This window comes from Molothrus ater, chromosome 3 (genome assembly GCF_012460135.2).
Source record: "Molothrus ater isolate BHLD 08-10-18 breed brown headed cowbird chromosome 3, BPBGC_Mater_1.1, whole genome shotgun sequence".
NCBI classification, from domain to species: Eukaryota; Metazoa; Chordata; class Aves; order Passeriformes; family Icteridae; genus Molothrus; species Molothrus ater.
In genome coordinates, this window is record NC_050480.2 from 11,405,196 (window position 1) to 11,422,056 (window position 16,861).

Sequence of the window (16,861 nt, forward strand, 5' to 3'; positions counted from 1 at the left end):
CCTGGCCTTGAACACTTCCAGGAATGGGGCAACCACAGCTTCTCTGGATAAACTGTTCCAGCGCCTCCCCACCCTCACAATAACAAATTTCTTCCCAATGTCTAACCCAAATCTCTACAGGCCTTTTAAATACTTCCAGGAACAATTAATTCACCATTTCCCTGGGCAGCCTGTTCCCCCTGGGCAGCCTGTTCCAGTGCTTGACAAGACTTGCAGAAGTTTTTCCAGATATCCAATCTAAATTTTCCCTGTCATGACTTGAGGCCATTTCCTCTTGTTCTATCACTCTTTACTTGAAGGAAAGAGACTGACACTCACTTACAACCTTCTTTAAATCAAAACATGCAAAGAGTATAAGTGTCTGACTACCAGGATTTGCTTCAAATTGGAAAGAAGTTTTATTAGCTTGTTGAAAACACAAAAAAAAAAAAGAGCAAGAGAAGATTTTACTGGAATGTCCCTCTTTTGCCTTCCTGTCTCCATCTTCTTTTTGTTCACACTTCCTTCTTCACCTTCCTGGTATTCTTTTAATTTTCAATCTTTTAATATTTTCTGCAAATTAATTCTCTCCCATTTCTCACCCTTGCACTGCATTAGATCACCTTTCTTCCCCATGAAAGTTGGATAGTCCTCTCTTGTTTGTGGTTCAGAGTGCAGAGCCAGAAAAATGTCAAATGTTAAAATTAGAGTTGCTACACCCAAGGTGCTGATCACATTACCAGATCCAAAAAGAGATGCCTACTTAGAGGGCAGTCACCCCATTCACACTTTAATAGGGCTCTTAAGTAAGAGTTAGATGCCTAAATAGTTTTGTGAAGATTTGGTCTTTGTGTACTCAACTCTTGGTTTGGATGCAGCAAAACAATCCATTAATTTAACGGTCCCTAAGCAGTGTTTAATATCATAATGTAGCACCTAAAAATGACCCATTATAATCTATCTGATAAAAAAAAAAAAAAACTTCACTAAGTAGTCTCCAGGCACAAATTGAAACTAGAAACTTCAGTGGCAGTAGTGTATATGCACTGCATAAATAGTACATATTTAATAAAGTAGAGTGCTAAAAAACCGCTTTTATCTTCAGTAAAATATTACATTAAGTACCTTGGAAGTACCTAAACATTTTATTCATTTGTCCTTGTTTTTTAAGCACTTTAGGCCTCCCTGGCCTAAAGTAGATGGCAGATGGAGCAATAATTTAGGTTAAGGTACTCAAACTACAAAAATCTATAACAACACAGAGTGCTTCCACCAAGTCCTTCTGAATCCACACCAAAGTGGATCTTCCCCCAAAGTTGAACAAACTGTGCTCAGGCTGGGAGGCACCTGTGGAAAGCCTCTCTCAGCAAGGTGACACACCTAATGGGGAATCCCCCAGTGGGGATGGAGCCATGATTTCCTGGGTGCTGACAAGGAAACTCCCGCTGTAAGGTAGCACAATCCCGATGGCAGCCTTAAAACAGTACTGCCAAGCAAACTTAGTCTAGACAGGGCTTGCCAGCTGAAATTTTATCTGCACAATTGTGTTGCCAACTGCATCGTTACACGGTTGGCAATACCGGCTTCCTATTTCAGAGGAGTGATAACAATTTTAAGTTCCTCGTCTGTAGGATGTCTAGAATCATTAAAAACAGTCAAGTTAACTACTGCCTGTTTCTAAAACGGCAGCAACATGTGAACAGTTTAATGAAAAACTGGTTCCAGTGACTGAAATATTTTGTTTCCTGAGTCAGATTGATAGAAAACCTAGTGGTATTTATGGATGAAGTTTCTAACACACATTACTTCCATCAACAGGAAACATATATCAGGAGATTTAATTTTATGAGAGCTGTCGAATCCAGGCTGACTTTTCTTTAAGGTTTCCTACCTTTTTCTCCTTCTTTCCCTAACTCTGAAACTTAGAGAAATTATTGTCCTTTATTTTTTTAGGAGGTGACAGTGCATGACAGTTGAAAGCTGATAGTTTGGAAAACTGGTGTTTCTTCTCTCACATGGAGGCTTTTGGAGACAGGTTGGAAAACTGACTTCCTCCTAAGCTGCCTTTCCCTCTGGCGAGCCGGGGGTGTTACAGGGCGGCCGAGGCGGGTGCGGGTTCCCTTCGGGATGCGTGCCTGCTCTTCCACGGAGCGCAGAAAGGGCTCGGGCAGTGCTGCTGTCCTCGCTGCCTTAAGGCTTAGGTATAGTTTACCTCGGCGTCCTGGCAAAACTTTGCGTGCGTGGCGAGGCTGCGATGCGACTCGTCCAGGTGGGCAGGGCAGGAGCAGCCACTTTGGCTCGGCGTTGCTCCGGGGCTTCGGGATCTTTTCGTGGCCTCTCGGCACGACCCCGCGGCAAAGGGTGTTTCTGTGGCCGGGGGCAGCGATCCTCCTTGGGCTGAGCAGGGCGAAAAACCTTTCTCGTTCCTCAGCCTACGCGGCTGAGCAAAGGTTGTGACTTCCCTTCGCACCCGCGGGAATTAGCGCCTCGGCGAATTGCAGCGGTTTTCGTTTAGATTAACGCGAAATGTATAAAAAAAAAAAAAAAAAACCAACAAAAACCCACCCCGTTCTCACGCCCACCGCTCGCCCTCTCGCTTTCACGCATCCGCTACCCGCACCCATGATCTCATGCTGCTGAAGGCATGGCACAAGATCCACGGCAGGCTGGGAGCGGGGGAGGAGGGAGGGGAAGGAGGAGGAAAGGAGGGCCGGGAGTGTGCGGCTCGCACACCCTGCTGTGCCCAGGTGCGGTACTGCAGGGGCTGCGCCTCCGCGCCCGGCTCCGGGGGGCGCAGGACCCGCCGCGGGGTGATGGGCTAGCCCTTAGCATACCGACCCTCGGCTTTTGAACGTGACATCGGCTCCCATGGCACCCTCGGCTCTGTGTGTGTGTCTGTGCGAGGCTGGTGATGGTGTAGGGGAGCCCTCCGCCCTGTTTTGGGGGTAGGCGTGGGGCGAGCCCCGCAGCCGGGCGGCGATGCGGGAGCTGCCGGCGCCGCCCTGCAGCTGCGGGGAAACGAGGGGGGCTCAGCCCAGAAAGGATTTTTTTTTTTTTTTTTTTCCAGCCCAGCTTGTGGCTGCGGTGGGCGGCCGAGGTGCGGTAGTTGAGTAGTGCCGGAGAAAATCCCGGTAACTCTTTGTTCGGCGCCGTGTGTGTAATGACCGGATAATCACAGCCGGTGCCCGAATAGACGGAGGGAAACATCTGATGGGCGAAGTTTAGGCCAATTAAAAGACCCCCAAATCGTTCTTTTTTAAGATGAAAGTGGGTTTTCGAGACACTGGTACCTCTGAACTGTCGGAGGAGGGGAAGTGCTCCTGCCGTGCTGCTGACTCCGCGGCGCGGGTGGGGAGGAGAGGCGTGTGAGAGTGTGTGAGTGTGTGTATGAGTGAGTGTGTGTGTGTGTGTGTGTGTGTCCCCTCCACACCGCCCCAGCCGCGTTCTGGAAGTGCGCGGCTCCCGAAAGGCTGAGGAGAGGCAGCGCGACTGTGTGGGAGCTGAACTCAGCCTCCCTCTTTAACATAGGCTCGTCCTCTGCATTGCATCCAAGCCTCAGCGATTTGCTGTTCGGAGACTGCAGATTTGCATAGCCCTGCTCCTCGCAAGCATGCTTATTTTTATTTTTATTTTTTTTTTCTTTCCCAGCTTCTTTCATAAGGGTGCACTATTCTCCCTGAAAACATCCTCGGGTATTACTGTCAATAGCCAGACCACTGAGCTTGCCGGAGCAGCCTGATTATTGTCTGGCGGCGTGTGCGAGTGTGTGAGTGTGTGTTCGCGAGTGTGAGTGTGTGTGCGCGCCGGGAGAGAGCTCGCTCGGTGAGGGCTCACCAGTTTGGAGATGAATGGAGGGAAGAGCAGCAGTTTGATTTTTCTCTGCTTTCCCAGCGCTGGCTGATGGAGTGGCATCCCCTTTTCTCTTTCTTAGCAGAAATGTGGCATGATTGGCTACACTGTGGATTACTGAGGATGGGGGAATGCTTGGTGTTCTCGTAGCCCTTGCAACTGTGGAGTATTGTTAATGAGCACCAGCCCCGGGAAAGCTGAAACTAACGATTGTTTGGCCACGGGGCTTTTCCCCGCTTCCACCTCTTTGCGAAGGCTCTGAACTGCCTGGATTCTCTGACTATGTCTCGGATTGTTTTGGGTAGAAGAAGACCTGGAGAAAAGGATCCTCATAGGCTTTCCCAAAGGGAAGAGATGGCTCGCCTGGTGCCGTGAGCTGCAGCCAGCGCCGTGTGCGAGTGTGCGAGCGCCTCTGCCCAAAGTTTGCCTCCTTTGCTGTGGCTGCCGCTCCTCCCGAGGACGCCGCGGGCCGGCTCGCCGCGCACCGGAGGATGGGGGGGCTCCTTAGGGGCAGCCCGGAGCCGGGACCCGCCAGCAGCGGCAGCAGCAGCGCCGGCGGCCGCTTGGCCCTGCTCTGGATAGTCCCGCTCACTCTCAGCGGCCTCCTTGGGGTGGCGTGGGGCGCCTCCAGTTTGGGCGCTCACCACATTCACCATTTCCACGGCAGCAGCAAACATCATTCAGTGCCTATCGCTATCTACAGGTCACCGGCTTCCTTGCGAGGCGGACACGGTGGGTTCGGGTGCCGCTCGGTGCCTGCGCGGTCGGGGGCGCGCCGCCCCGCAGAGGTCAGACCCCGCGGTCTGCCGGGGCTGCGCCGGGCTCGGGGGGAGCATGAGGAGCACGGCGGAGAAGGAAGGGCCGGGCTGCGGGGCCGGGCCCGTCCCGGCGCTCCCGGTGGGGCGGGGGATGCTGGCGGGGCCGCCGGGCATCCCCCGGGGCTGGCGGCGTGTCGGTGCCGTGCGCCCCGCGGGGTCGCTGCGCGGTCCGCGGGCGCGGGGCAGGCGCTGGAGCGGAGATTTCCCGCTCCCCGCCGCTCCCTGCCCCGCCGCAGCGGGGGAAAGCCCAGCCCGGAGGCGCCCGGAGCTGCGGCCCTGGGCTGGCAGCGCCCCGCCTCGTCCCCCCCCTCCAGTCGCCGTCCCCTCCCTGCCCCGGTGCGGGGACACCCGGCCAGGGCAAGCCGCCCCCAGGGCGGGGGCAGGGCAGGGCAGGGCGCCCGGGGACCCCGGCGAGGGGCGAGGGGCGGGGAGGGAGCCGGTGCGCTGCTCACACCGCTGGTGATGATCGCGCTGCTTCCAGTTCATTACCTTGGTGGAAAGTCGATGAACTAAAGCAAAGGTCAGCTCATTATGCTGGGGATCGGGGGAGCGGTAAGAGCTGGCACACCGAAGGAGGGAGGCGATGCCCGCTGTAGCGGGCAGCAAAGGGACGGAGATGAAATTCTTTCCAAGTGCAAATACATTTTGCTTAAGAACGACAGTGCTCCGATAGTTAGTTTCTGAAGTGACAGGAAGCTGCTTCAGTGCCTTTTGGAGAGCCCCCGTGCAGTTCTCTTTCTTTTTGCACGCAGACTTGCGAGAAGCTGCACATCAATACATGCAGAATAAGTGTGCATTACATATGTTCGGTAGGACCAAAAGCTGTCAAAGAAAACGAAACACCAGACTGTGTTTTAAGGATTTAAAGCCTCCCTTTGTCTCCGAGGGAGGAAGAGAAGATAAAGAAACCCCCTTGTTGGTTTCTGATTAGATTATACAGCTTCATTCTTCTTCATTTTCTCGTCTTGCCTTGCTTCATTTGCACGACCATGCGATGTCATTTACAGGCTCTTTGCAAAGTAAAAAAACAGATCTTGTACCTAACCTCTGCTTCTCTGTGCAAGATGACCTAGTTGCAGGCACGAGGTAGTTAGGAATTATTGGATTTTTTCCAGTGATTAACAATGCTGGTATTGGTGGAAGCAGTAGCGTTGTTTACCTGAAAATCCCCACTGTGTGCTAAATACCCTTTGATACATAACTGCTAGAAAAGTGCACAGAAATGCCTCTTCTTAAGCATTTTGTTATTTTTTAAAAACTTATATGACTGGTCTAACTAAAAGCAAAACAACTGAGAAATTCAGGCCACCGCTCTTCTCTATAGTGCACTTGAGGCAGTGCAAGATTGAGAATGCTGCATGTTCTGTAATGTATGTGCTACAGGGGAGAACTAAAGATGTATGTGTGTGCACATATGTGTCTATATGCTTATTATTCTCTCAATTTCTGCCCATATGGGGATGTCATGTAGGGGCTTGCTATTCATTTGAGGGAAGGCTAAAAGGATGAGGGGAAAAGAAACATAATTGTAGAAGTACCAGCTATGATTCCTTAGAAAGCATTTTAAAATCACACCTTTTGCCAGTTTTTGAAAACATTACCTTGGATCCAGTTGAAGGGTGATGTGTAAAAAGGCAGGTTTCTCAGAAGAAATAAGTCTTGTTAAAGAAAATGAAATATGAAGGGGTGGAGCTGCCACTTAAGGACTTCATAGGAAGCCCAGGAGCCTCTCCAGAAGTTAAGTAGCTGATTCTATGAAGAGAGTGATTTTCTCTGTCATAAGGTGGCATTTCAGAACGTTTACTTGATAACACAAAGTGTCTTTGCTTTCCTATGTCTGTGAGAAATTCTGCTATCTGACAGCATTCCAAAACATTTGGTTCTTTTCAATATTAATTCTTCAGAGAGGTGTTCCCATTTGCTTCTGTAAGCCTGACAGAAGCATTTCTGTCTCAGGTTGAGCAGTGTTGGGCACAGTTCCTGTGGAGCCCAGCACTGCATCTCTGAGCATCCGTCAGAGAGAACTGGGGGAGGAAGGAGGGAGTGTGTGTGTGTGTGTGTGTGTGTGTGGTTGTTCCTTACCTGCTCTTCTCCAGTGTCCCTAGCCCCTGCTGACTTAGCCAGGTGAGAATTTGCTTCTCAGGCTTGTAACCCTCAAGCTTAGCTCAGTTTTGCAGAATTAATAATGAATTTTGTTCTCCTCTAACACGATTGTACATAAAAAATTGCAGTTTTTACGGTGAGCTCATAGAATCTTTTTTTTTTTTTTTGTTACTTTGTGAGCTTTTTTGTAGCATCACACCTGCTAAAAGTAGAAAAGAGCTTTTAGGGCAGGTCAATTAGTCGATCCCAAATGGAAGCATTGCTCTCTAATATGGTGAATTAGAAGTGTGAAAGGAAGGAGGAATGATCACTTTGTTCAGGCACTCAATAAACGTCACCACAGTCCTCAGACATCCACACCCTTCCCCTTTACCCCTGGCACTGGCTAGCCCTGACACCCCCAACCTCTTGGGCTTAATTTTTTTATCTTTCAGTTTTCCTTGAGCCAACACAATTTCAGCTAGTAGTATGAGCAAAGCCAAAAGCCCAGCATGGTTGGATTTCTTCCATTTCTTTAAAAAAAACCAAACCACAGTCTTGCTGCTAACATTCTCATCAGGTAATTTTGCTGGGATTTTGCTTAGCAGTGTGAGCTCCTGTGGTTTTAGTGGACAGTATTGTGCCTCACAGAGACATAAACAGAATCCCAACCAAGCAATTAGCTCACCATATTAGACAAAAAGGAGTTCAGCACACAGTCTTTTAATGCACTAAAAGTAAAAATTAAACATCTTTCAAGCCTGACCAAATGATTTTTCAATTTTGCTTTCTGACCCTCATTAAACTCAGGTGAAAGATGGGTGAAAAATTAGAAAGTTTAACCACAGGAATGAATAAGAAAATAATTCTGTGGATCATGACATCAACAATGTAAAAAGAAGTCTTGAGAAGTAAAAGAAAGACAAATATTCATAAATATAAAACATACACTGCTCAGCCCTCACCTGTGGTCTATTGTAGCATGTGGTTTATTTGATGATTTATGTCCTTCTTGATCCATTTAAGAAGGTGGCTATTGCTTTTTTTATAGCTGTATCTACCATGAAGTCTGGCTTTTTGGGGTTTTTTTGAGTGCATAGGACAGTTCATACTCTAGGTTACACAAGCAGGAATGGTCCATGGCAAAACCCATAAAAAAGGACAGAGGTTGCATCTTCCTTGTTAACTTTAAATGAAGAAAGGCTGTTTCTTTAAGAATACAGGAACATGATGGATGATGTGTGAAAGGAAAATTGTGTGTTGAATATGTTAAAACTGTAGCCATATGAATGGCTGTCATCATCCTCATTCACTCCTGTCTTCCTGCAAGCACTTCTTTACTGTCTACTCATTTATGGCTCCCCAGTTCAGTTACCAAATGGCAAGTACAGTGTGTCCACTTCTGTTGCTTCTGCTTCCTGTGCTCTCAGGATCTTGTTAAGGCTAAATACAAACTGATTCTGTTTTCTTTTTTAAATTTGTGGGAATAGGAGCCAGGAGGTGAATAATGAAACCTGCATGTTGGTATGTGAATGTTCTTGGAAAGAAAAAGCAAAAATGGGGAGGGAATAAGGTCCACATGCTCACAGGCAGAAAAGAAAGCTGAGTTCTGTGTGTAGTAGGGGTTGAGCACTTAAGGACCTGAGTGCCAGAAGAATTTTGACTTGATGAGGCTTGGGACCCACATGTGGGCCAGTGGTTTAGGTTTAGCAGTTTAGGTTTAGTGGTTTAGCAGTAAACAGAATGGGCTTCTCTTTGAAGAACAGAGTAATGTTCTGAAGTAAACAGAATGGGGTTCTAGGAGCAGGTTTTAAGAACGTGGCAGCTTGGGTTGGTGCTAGGGACCTTTGTGGTGGAACAGTAGAGGGATTTAGGAGGCTGAGCTTCAGCAGCCAAATTCCTAGGCAGGAAGAATGGGTCTGTGGAAAATGAGAGTTTTGAGGAATAAAAGTTGGCAGGTTTTGGAGCAGAGAGCTGAGGATGGTGTGTTACCACAGCACATCCACTCCTCCAGTGTTTCCCATCCAGAGCATGATGTGGCAGCAGGGACATACTGATCTCCCACTCCTGAGCTAGGCCAGCTTCTTCCAGGCTCTGTTTCACCGTTGTTGGCAGAGCTCATGTGCACTGGAGTCACCCAAATGATGTTCATTTGGAGAGACTTCTGCAGCAGAGTCACCAGCTCACTGGTGCTGGAGTACAAAGCAGCCTGGTCAGGCAGCTCTTGCTCAGGGAGGATGTCTGTTGAACTCCACAGGAGTTTTCACCAAATAAGAAATGCAGGCCTAGACTTGCAGCATGGCAGTGAAATAATTTATACTACCATTGTGAAATAAATGACCCAGACATCTTTGAAAGATGTCCCTATGATGTACGGAAAATGTTTTATTTTTGTAAGAAACCCCTGACTAATGAGTGTAGGTGAAAGTAACTTCATGGCCATTTACTATGTTTTAATAAACTGGAATTGTTACTTTGTTATATAAAGATAATAAATTAAATAGTTTTAGGGATTAGGGTTAATGAAATGACATTTTTGGTTACAATGCGTTTATGTTGCAGGAAAGAGTTATATTTTAATTAAAACATCAAATGTAAATGTTTCCAGATGTTCAAGCATTGTTACTCAGTGTGATGTTAGAGGTAGAGGTGGAAAAGTCTCGTTTTCATCTTATAATTGCCTTTTTTAATGTTATTTCAAACCTGTTTGTATATCACAATCTTTTTAAATGCCTCCATTTCATTCACAGATTTTCCAATACATTCTGGCTCTCCTGCTCTGAGTACTTCTTACACAAAACATTTAGACATTTTCAGGTTTTAAGACTAAAGCATAGTAGCTTTCTCAACGTCTTTAAATTATACAAATTTTATATCCCCTTTCAAAATTTCCAATATGCTCCATCAGTTATTATCCCCATCAGCTGCCAAAGTATTAACATCAGTTGGAAAGGAGTGAATAACAAAGCAATTTCAGTCAGCCTAGTGGTTAATTGGCTGTGCAGTTGGATATGCATATTAGCAACTGGGGTTTCTATATTATTCTTTCTGTCAGTATGGCTTGTCAAGGAGGCACCCAGTCCTCAGCAGGATTGGGGACAGTCTGCAGCACTGTAATCAAAAGTGGAATGTTGCCCATGGATTTCTGATAAGCATCTTTATACAAGTCCCACTGCCTTGGTACATGCATAGCTATTGATTGACTGGGGTGCCTTTACAAGAGCTAAATAAATAACAATGCTGTTGTCACTTATCAGCAACACCACTTTTGCCTCAGCCTGTGGTAACCATGTTTTTTAGATTTAAAGCATGTCTATTGTCTTTTAATCAAATACTGTTTGAAATAAGTTATCAGAAGAAATTAATTTAGCATTCAATGCAGCGTACTTCCCGCTGTTTCTAATTTTCAAAGATGGATTTTTTTCTGATAGTGAAAAGTTGACTTGGCTTTAAGGAAAATTTCCTTCTGTCTCTTCATTTTACTCCAGGGGAGAACTCTATAGATAAAAGCACTATGCCCAGTGTGATTTAAGCACAACCCATTCTGTGGTTCTAATATTTTCTCCCCTTTCTCACCCAGATGGTCATTACCATGGTAAACCAAGTTTGATTATTGTGACTTCAATGGATCACTTAGTTTAGTTCACTGAAGTTTGTCTTTTGTCTTTCCTTGGTCAAGGTTTGCAGTGGTCCTTAACCTTTCTGAGCAATCAAGATGACATTGGTGACCTCTTTCTTGTCTTTCCCCAGACTCAGTTAATCTATCTCTCCGTGATTAAGTTTGATGTCCCCATGTCTATCACAGTATCTGTAATGCATTTTTCTAAGCTAACAACTTCTTTTCTAGTTTGTAAATACAGTGTAGGCACAGCTGATAGATCTTGCTGTGATAATAAGCTGATTTCTGAATGTAGCTGTGATTATGAGGAGAATGGAATAGTCTAATTTGATGAAAGAAAGTTTATTATATATAAAAACAGTATTCTATACAATTAAAAGTAACAAAAATAGAGGGGTCACGTACTTACCATAATTTAGATATTATTTTCCTTCTGAATAGCTACATGGATGTCTGAAAGGGTCTTCCCTGCCTCTTTCTCATGACTTTATATACATTTATTCACAGGCATTTGCATGCTCTTACATATCATGGTTGTTCTGTGATAATGAGAAAATAGTCCATAGTGGTGAGCTGGAAAAGAGAGAGTTTCTCTAAGAGTTGAAAATGTTAAAAAACTTCTCAGTGACAATAGTCACTAACCACAGATGCAACTGGTCAGAAGAACAGAATTAATTATTCCTTTGCCCTTAACTGACTGAAAAAATGAGCCACTGAAATAAAGTGGGAAAGGAGGAGGGAAGGAAAAGCAGATGTTACTGTTGGGTATCACTCCATAGGACTGGGATAAGTTGGTAGGGAGGGTGCCATGCTTCGAAGCAGTCATCATCTCTGGCCCATGATTTTTGAATCACTTTAGAAAAATAATTCTGGATTTCTGAAAGCACTGAAATGGTCAAATCCACCAAAACAGCCCAGTTTAAGGGTATGACTGCCTCATGCACTGTAGGTGGCCTAAGAATCAAAAAGATTTTTTTTTTCAGGGGCTTGGTTGACAAAGTAAGTGTGTATATACAATAAGTACATGATATCTGGGATCCTGAGTCCCAGAAATCCAGACAAGGCTGGAGATGAGTCAGGGTTTACCTGGAGAGGTGAGGAATGCACTTTTTTTTGTTTTGTTTGTTCCATATATTTGAACTGTAAGTGGCACAAGGACAAGTCTTCTTTTTGTATCCATAGCTAGGTATGCCCTGAAGAGCTTGCTGCTCAAACATGGAGAGACAGAGGCTCAGCAACAGAAGATTTGCTCAGATCCTTCTGCTGTTCGAGAGCCTTAGCAGGGGATGCCCTTGGACAGCTACTCCAAAATGTTAGAAGTGTTCACTCTTTCTTTAGCTCTCTTTTACTGCAGCTGTGCATGCAAAGAAATGCCAACAAGCTTCTAAAGCAAGTTGACTGCTTTCTAAATGTGTTCTTTTATCCCTGCATATCTGCAACTGAGTTAGGGCTTCTCTAATTTACTTAATTAATTCAGCTCATCTGCATTTGTAAAATAAAGAACAGAGAATGACTAGACTTGGAGAAATTTCAAAAAAAAACATGAGAAAGTTTCTCTACCTTGAAGAAGAATCAGATATAGTCTTAATCCATGTTTGCATTTTTGTGTCACTGGAGCTGGTTGTGCTTCTCAGTGCTTGCAGCTCTAGAGCCCTCTAGGTGAAGAGAAAGTGGGGACAAATTCCTGACTGACCAGTGGAGATAAAGGAACTGAGTGCTACAAAAGGCACTAATGTTTCTAATCGTTGACTCAAGCCTGATTTGGTTTTATTGAGGTCAAGCCCAAAATTTCCACTTCATGACCTGATTTGTTTTGCCTCTGTCAGACAGGATGTGTCTCAAGTGCACAGCCTTTCTGTCCTGGTCCCCCTCCCTGAAACAATGCTGCCTAAACTGTGATGAAAATATTGCAAATAATAATGCAAACACATGTATTTTTGAAATTTTTGATGTAGTTAGTGGATGTGCTCACTTTATTTCACATGACAAGAATTAAGAGGGAGCTTTCAGTGAATATAATGAATTGCCATATTTATGGAAAACATATGAGCATGAATTGAATCATGCCCTTATTTTGGGTTTGGATAGTCAGTGCCCACAGAGAGGAGTTTAGAAGTTGTGACAAAACAACAGATGTGAGATTAGCCCCTTTGGCTGTGTCTAAATGGATGCATCCTAAAATCCTGGTGTCCCAGTTGGTCAGAACATTCTGTGGCGCTCATCCAAGCCCCATCTTTCCACTCATCCTCTTCTCAGGCAGTTTGTGTTTGCAGTTTGTCTTGCTGTGATTTTAAATCTGCCTGGGGCACGCACCCCAAGCCTGGCATTCAGAGCAGCTCTCAAATACTGCTGTTGACTACTCAAAAAAAACCCAAAACCAACATAGAAGAGCTGTGGATGTCCTCTTTGTAAATAACCGGTTATCTCAGGTGAGGCTAAATAGAACATTTGATGGGCAAGTGAAGGTGAGGGTAAAGACTGCAGTTATTTTATTGCTTAAATGTTTTTCCAAAGAACTTTTTGTTTCTTGGAAATTCTACTGAATTTGGGGGAGTGTGACTGCTCCCATTATACCTCCTCTATTAGAAGACTTTATTTTTTGAGTCCTGTATCTAGGAAACTTGCAATATGGTGGTGTTATAAGTTGTTGGCTAGAAGGTGTTATGTATGAGGGTACATAGGCCAAATGATCATTTTGACTGTGCTGACATCTAATAGGAACCAGTCATACAATAAGATTGAAGGCAGAACTAATTTTGTAATGATGCTTTTTAACTTTTGTAGCATTTTCTCACATTAGCTCTTGAAGCTTCTTTCCACCACTCAGCACAATTTGACAGCTTTAGCTGTTGTCTGACATGAGTGTAGTAAAATCCACTGTATGGCATTTAGAGGGAGAACTTGGTGAAGAAAGAATAGTAGCAACATTATTTTGCAGCAAAAACAGCAAAAACAAACATCTCATTTTGAAATGTTTGACTTTCTTACTGTGCAAAACATTACAAAACTGCAGTTAAGCATGCAGATAAGAGGAGTTATTGGTCTGCTAGGAAGGACAGTGGCCCATAAATGCCTAACCCAGACATTTAAATTGCAGTAGTAGCTGGCAGTGGTTTTGGCTGTTATATGATTATCTAAATGAAAGTGCAGCTCCCACATAAGTGTGCAGAAACTTAGCTTCAAAGAGCCTGAGGTCAGCAAAGGTAAATAATTAAACTGGGGAAAACGTGATGTATCTTCTACATATCAACAGAGGCAGCTATTGATGCTGATATAAATCACAAGTAACTCACTTGAAGATTCCTGAGATCCTATTTGTTCTTGTAGGATGACATTTCCATGCCAGGGAACTTACAGGCTTTGGAAAGGTGGTTTCAGTGAAATCAGTGTGTCCTGTATTGGTTTTGCTGGCATTTGAGATAGGGATGAATGTCAGTGTTTCAGTACAAGGTTACTGCTGGAAATGTGAGAAAGACTTATCCTAAGCTGGTCATGGCAACAGTGTGTGAGTAAATAAATAGGTTGAGATTTTGCACAAACTATTTGTTTGTTTCAAGTCATTAGCTTGAGTTCAGATGGCTATTTGATAATCACTCCCTTATTTCATTTTACCAAGTGTAATTAATTGAAAGAGAAAAAAACTTAAAGATATATGTAATCTAGGAAAAAATTTATATGTGCATTCAGTGTGTGGTGGTACTTTTGTCTTCTGTAGGTGTCAGTTAATTGACAAAGTATAGTTTGGAGAAAAAGGAAGATCAGAGGGAGAAAATGAGCAGTCATTATGGCTAAATGAGACTCAGTGTAAATGAGTTCAACGTTGCTAAAACCCCTCTGTTTCTGTCACGTGGAAAAGTAGCACATGCATTAACCCTTGTTCTGCATATGCACTGCTGTCTCTCCAGAGCTGCTGCCTGTCTTGGCACAGGCTTGTCTGGGATGGTTATTCCTGTTTCACAGAGGGGAGCTGAGACACACTGAATCAGCTTTGCATTCATCTCCTCCTGAATGACTCAAAGAAATCCCACACGGGCCAGATCGGCCACCTGAGAATTCCCTCTGTGCCCCTTGTGCACTTGCCCGCGGTGTGAGAGCCGGAGCTGGGGCATGGCCAGGGTGTGTAACACCCTGTTCTCCACTGGCACAGCTCAGAGCAGATCCCATGCTGGCTCAGCATATGCCAGGCTTCAGTCATCCCTCTGGGAGCCATTCCTTGGGCAGGGCTCTTCCCACTGCTGCGTGTCAAACCAGACCAGCACAACACAGCTTAGGGGTTGTTCTGCTCTGCCTTTGCTTGTGCTTGTTAAGGAGCAGCCATGTGGTTATTCCCAGGAATACACACAGCTTTGCCTACCTAAATGTGAAAAGCATCTTTCCATAAGTCACACAGCAGCCTGGAATGGGAAAAGGAATTAAAGACTTGAGTTCTGTGTTGCTGTTTCATTCCATTGTGTTGTGCCAATGCTAAGATCTCGGAGCATTTAAACAATTACTGAACAAGTACCACTCATCCTTCCTTTGCTTTATAGGTCACACTGTGGAATGCACAGAACTGACATGTAGAAAAAAAACAAAACAGAAAAAGAGGTTTGTAAAGACATAGGATGTAGGGGGATACAGGATGGGTAAATGAAGGTGTTATAGAATGTAATCTTATCCCCTAAAGAGTTGCAGCTGAACCAATTACTAAAGATTAGGAGTAGGCCTGATGTTAACAGGCCACACCTGTAACCAATAAGAACAGTGTGATAAAAGAGTGGATTGGTAGGAGCTGGATTTAGTTGGCTATTGTGAGGACAAGGAAGAGTCAGTGCTAGAGGAGTTGCCTGGAAGCATCAAGGAGGTATGAAACTCCAGTAACGTGGAACCCTTGTGATATAATGATAATAGAATTCTTCCAATATTATGACAACAATAGGAGAGGGCAGGAAGAAAAGGAAAGTGAGTTGAGCAGACAGCATACCTTTCTTTAAGATAAACAGGCATATTTTCTCCCTCTGAAAATTTCTGTGTTTCTCTCACCCCCTCCCCACAGAGTAATTCTGCAGTTATCTGGTTTGATTTTTATAGAGCTACTGTAATTATTTTAGATGTAGAAAAGGGCTAAAATAAGGAACTTTCTGTGTGCCACAACACCAAACTTTGAGATCTCGTGCCCTCACAGATGAGCTTTGCCTGTCTTTCAGTATAAGTGAAATCTTTCCAAACTCCCCATCATTGCTTGCATTTTTGTGTCCTTAAGGGGGGCAGTTCCTTTAAATATTGTTCTTTGCTTGTCTTGTAATTCCAGTTGCTCATGGTATCTGATGTCTATTAAGTGAGAAGGGCAGTCATAATGCATTGAGTTGAGATTTGAACTGGTGGCTTCACCTCGTGTCATTTTGTTTTACAGATACAGTTTGCCATTTAAATGTTTCCTCTCCATGTAATTGCTCTGGATGTTTGAATGTTGGCATCAGTAGGGAAAGTATTTTCTCTCTATTCCATGAGTGAATGTGAATGAGGTGAGGATTTAATTCAATGAAGACAGCTTTGTTGAAAAGGATTAGTTGCTTTCATTTACTGTAGGACTGTTAGCATAATTAGCAGTTCATCAGAATGATTTCACAGGCCATTTTTTGTGACAATGACCGGGGCAAGGCTTTCTAGACTGCTGTGAGGCTGTCTGATTTACCATGTGCAATACCCACAGATATGAAGAACCAGCAATCACAGAGAGAAGGTCAGCAGTAGCTTCCTTTCATATTTTTTTAAAATAATATGTCATGCAACATGTCTTTTATTTCTTATCTTAGAGAGTGTTACAGTTTTTAATATTTGTATTATGGTGGCATCTAGAAATTTCAGTCAGAGGTTATGTGCCCATTGTGCTAAGCAGATGGATTGAATAAAAAAAGACAAGAAAGCTGAGGAAATAATCATTCCACTGCTGACAGTACTCTCCAGGGTAAGTTTCAAAATAGCTCAAGAGCTGTGTAAAATTAATAAGCTGTTCCCCATGTACTGAAATCCTCTTTCATGTTACACTGGCACGGGAGATCTCCATAGAGAGGAGTGGCTGCAAATAAGATTTGCAAGAGGATGGAGCTGAAGATTGTCCCTAGAAGTCCAGATTTTACTGAATGCCCACTAACAATATGCACCAAAGTGTTCTGGATGGAACTTGTCCACTACGAAATCTCTGCATTCATGAAGTCTGTCTAGTCCCTCAGAGCAAGGTTTATTTGGCATAAAATTCGAATCGGTGTCCTTTTGTTTCTTTGGCATCTTTATAAATTTCTTCACTCATAGCAGGAAGAGATGGGAAATCAGGGAGCATTACTGTTATCTAATAGAAATACAATGTTAATGAGATATTTTAGTAGATCTAGGAGGTACTAGGTCAATTTGTATTCTCTGGTGTAGACAGTTGTTTTCTCAAGCTCTAGATTTGAAGTGTGGCATTAAGTTTTTAATTTTGTTGAGGCATTTTTAAAATGTTATTTTTTCATACAGTATAGGTTCAGTATATATA

At 44.2% G+C, this 16,861-nt stretch overlaps 1 protein-coding gene across 33 annotated transcripts in view; it reads left to right on the forward strand.

Annotated features, from left to right (window-relative positions):
- Positions 1–16,861, forward strand: part of NRXN1 (neurexin 1) — a 678,846-nt gene that overhangs the window by 403,318 nt on the left and 258,667 nt on the right. For 2 of the 33 annotated variants that reach the window (XM_036379398.2, XM_036379399.2), the window contains exon 1: positions 3,457–4,560. The exons of 29 other annotated variants lie outside the window; for them this stretch is intronic. In XM_036379398.2, the coding sequence (XP_036235291.1) occupies positions 4,320–4,560 (241 nt within the window). In that variant the 5' untranslated portion in view covers positions 3,457–4,319. Of the gene's footprint in view, positions 1–3,456; positions 4,561–16,861 lie in introns of those variants that run through there. 2 more of the 33 variants (XM_036379400.2, XM_036379402.2) reach the window with 1 other exon arrangement.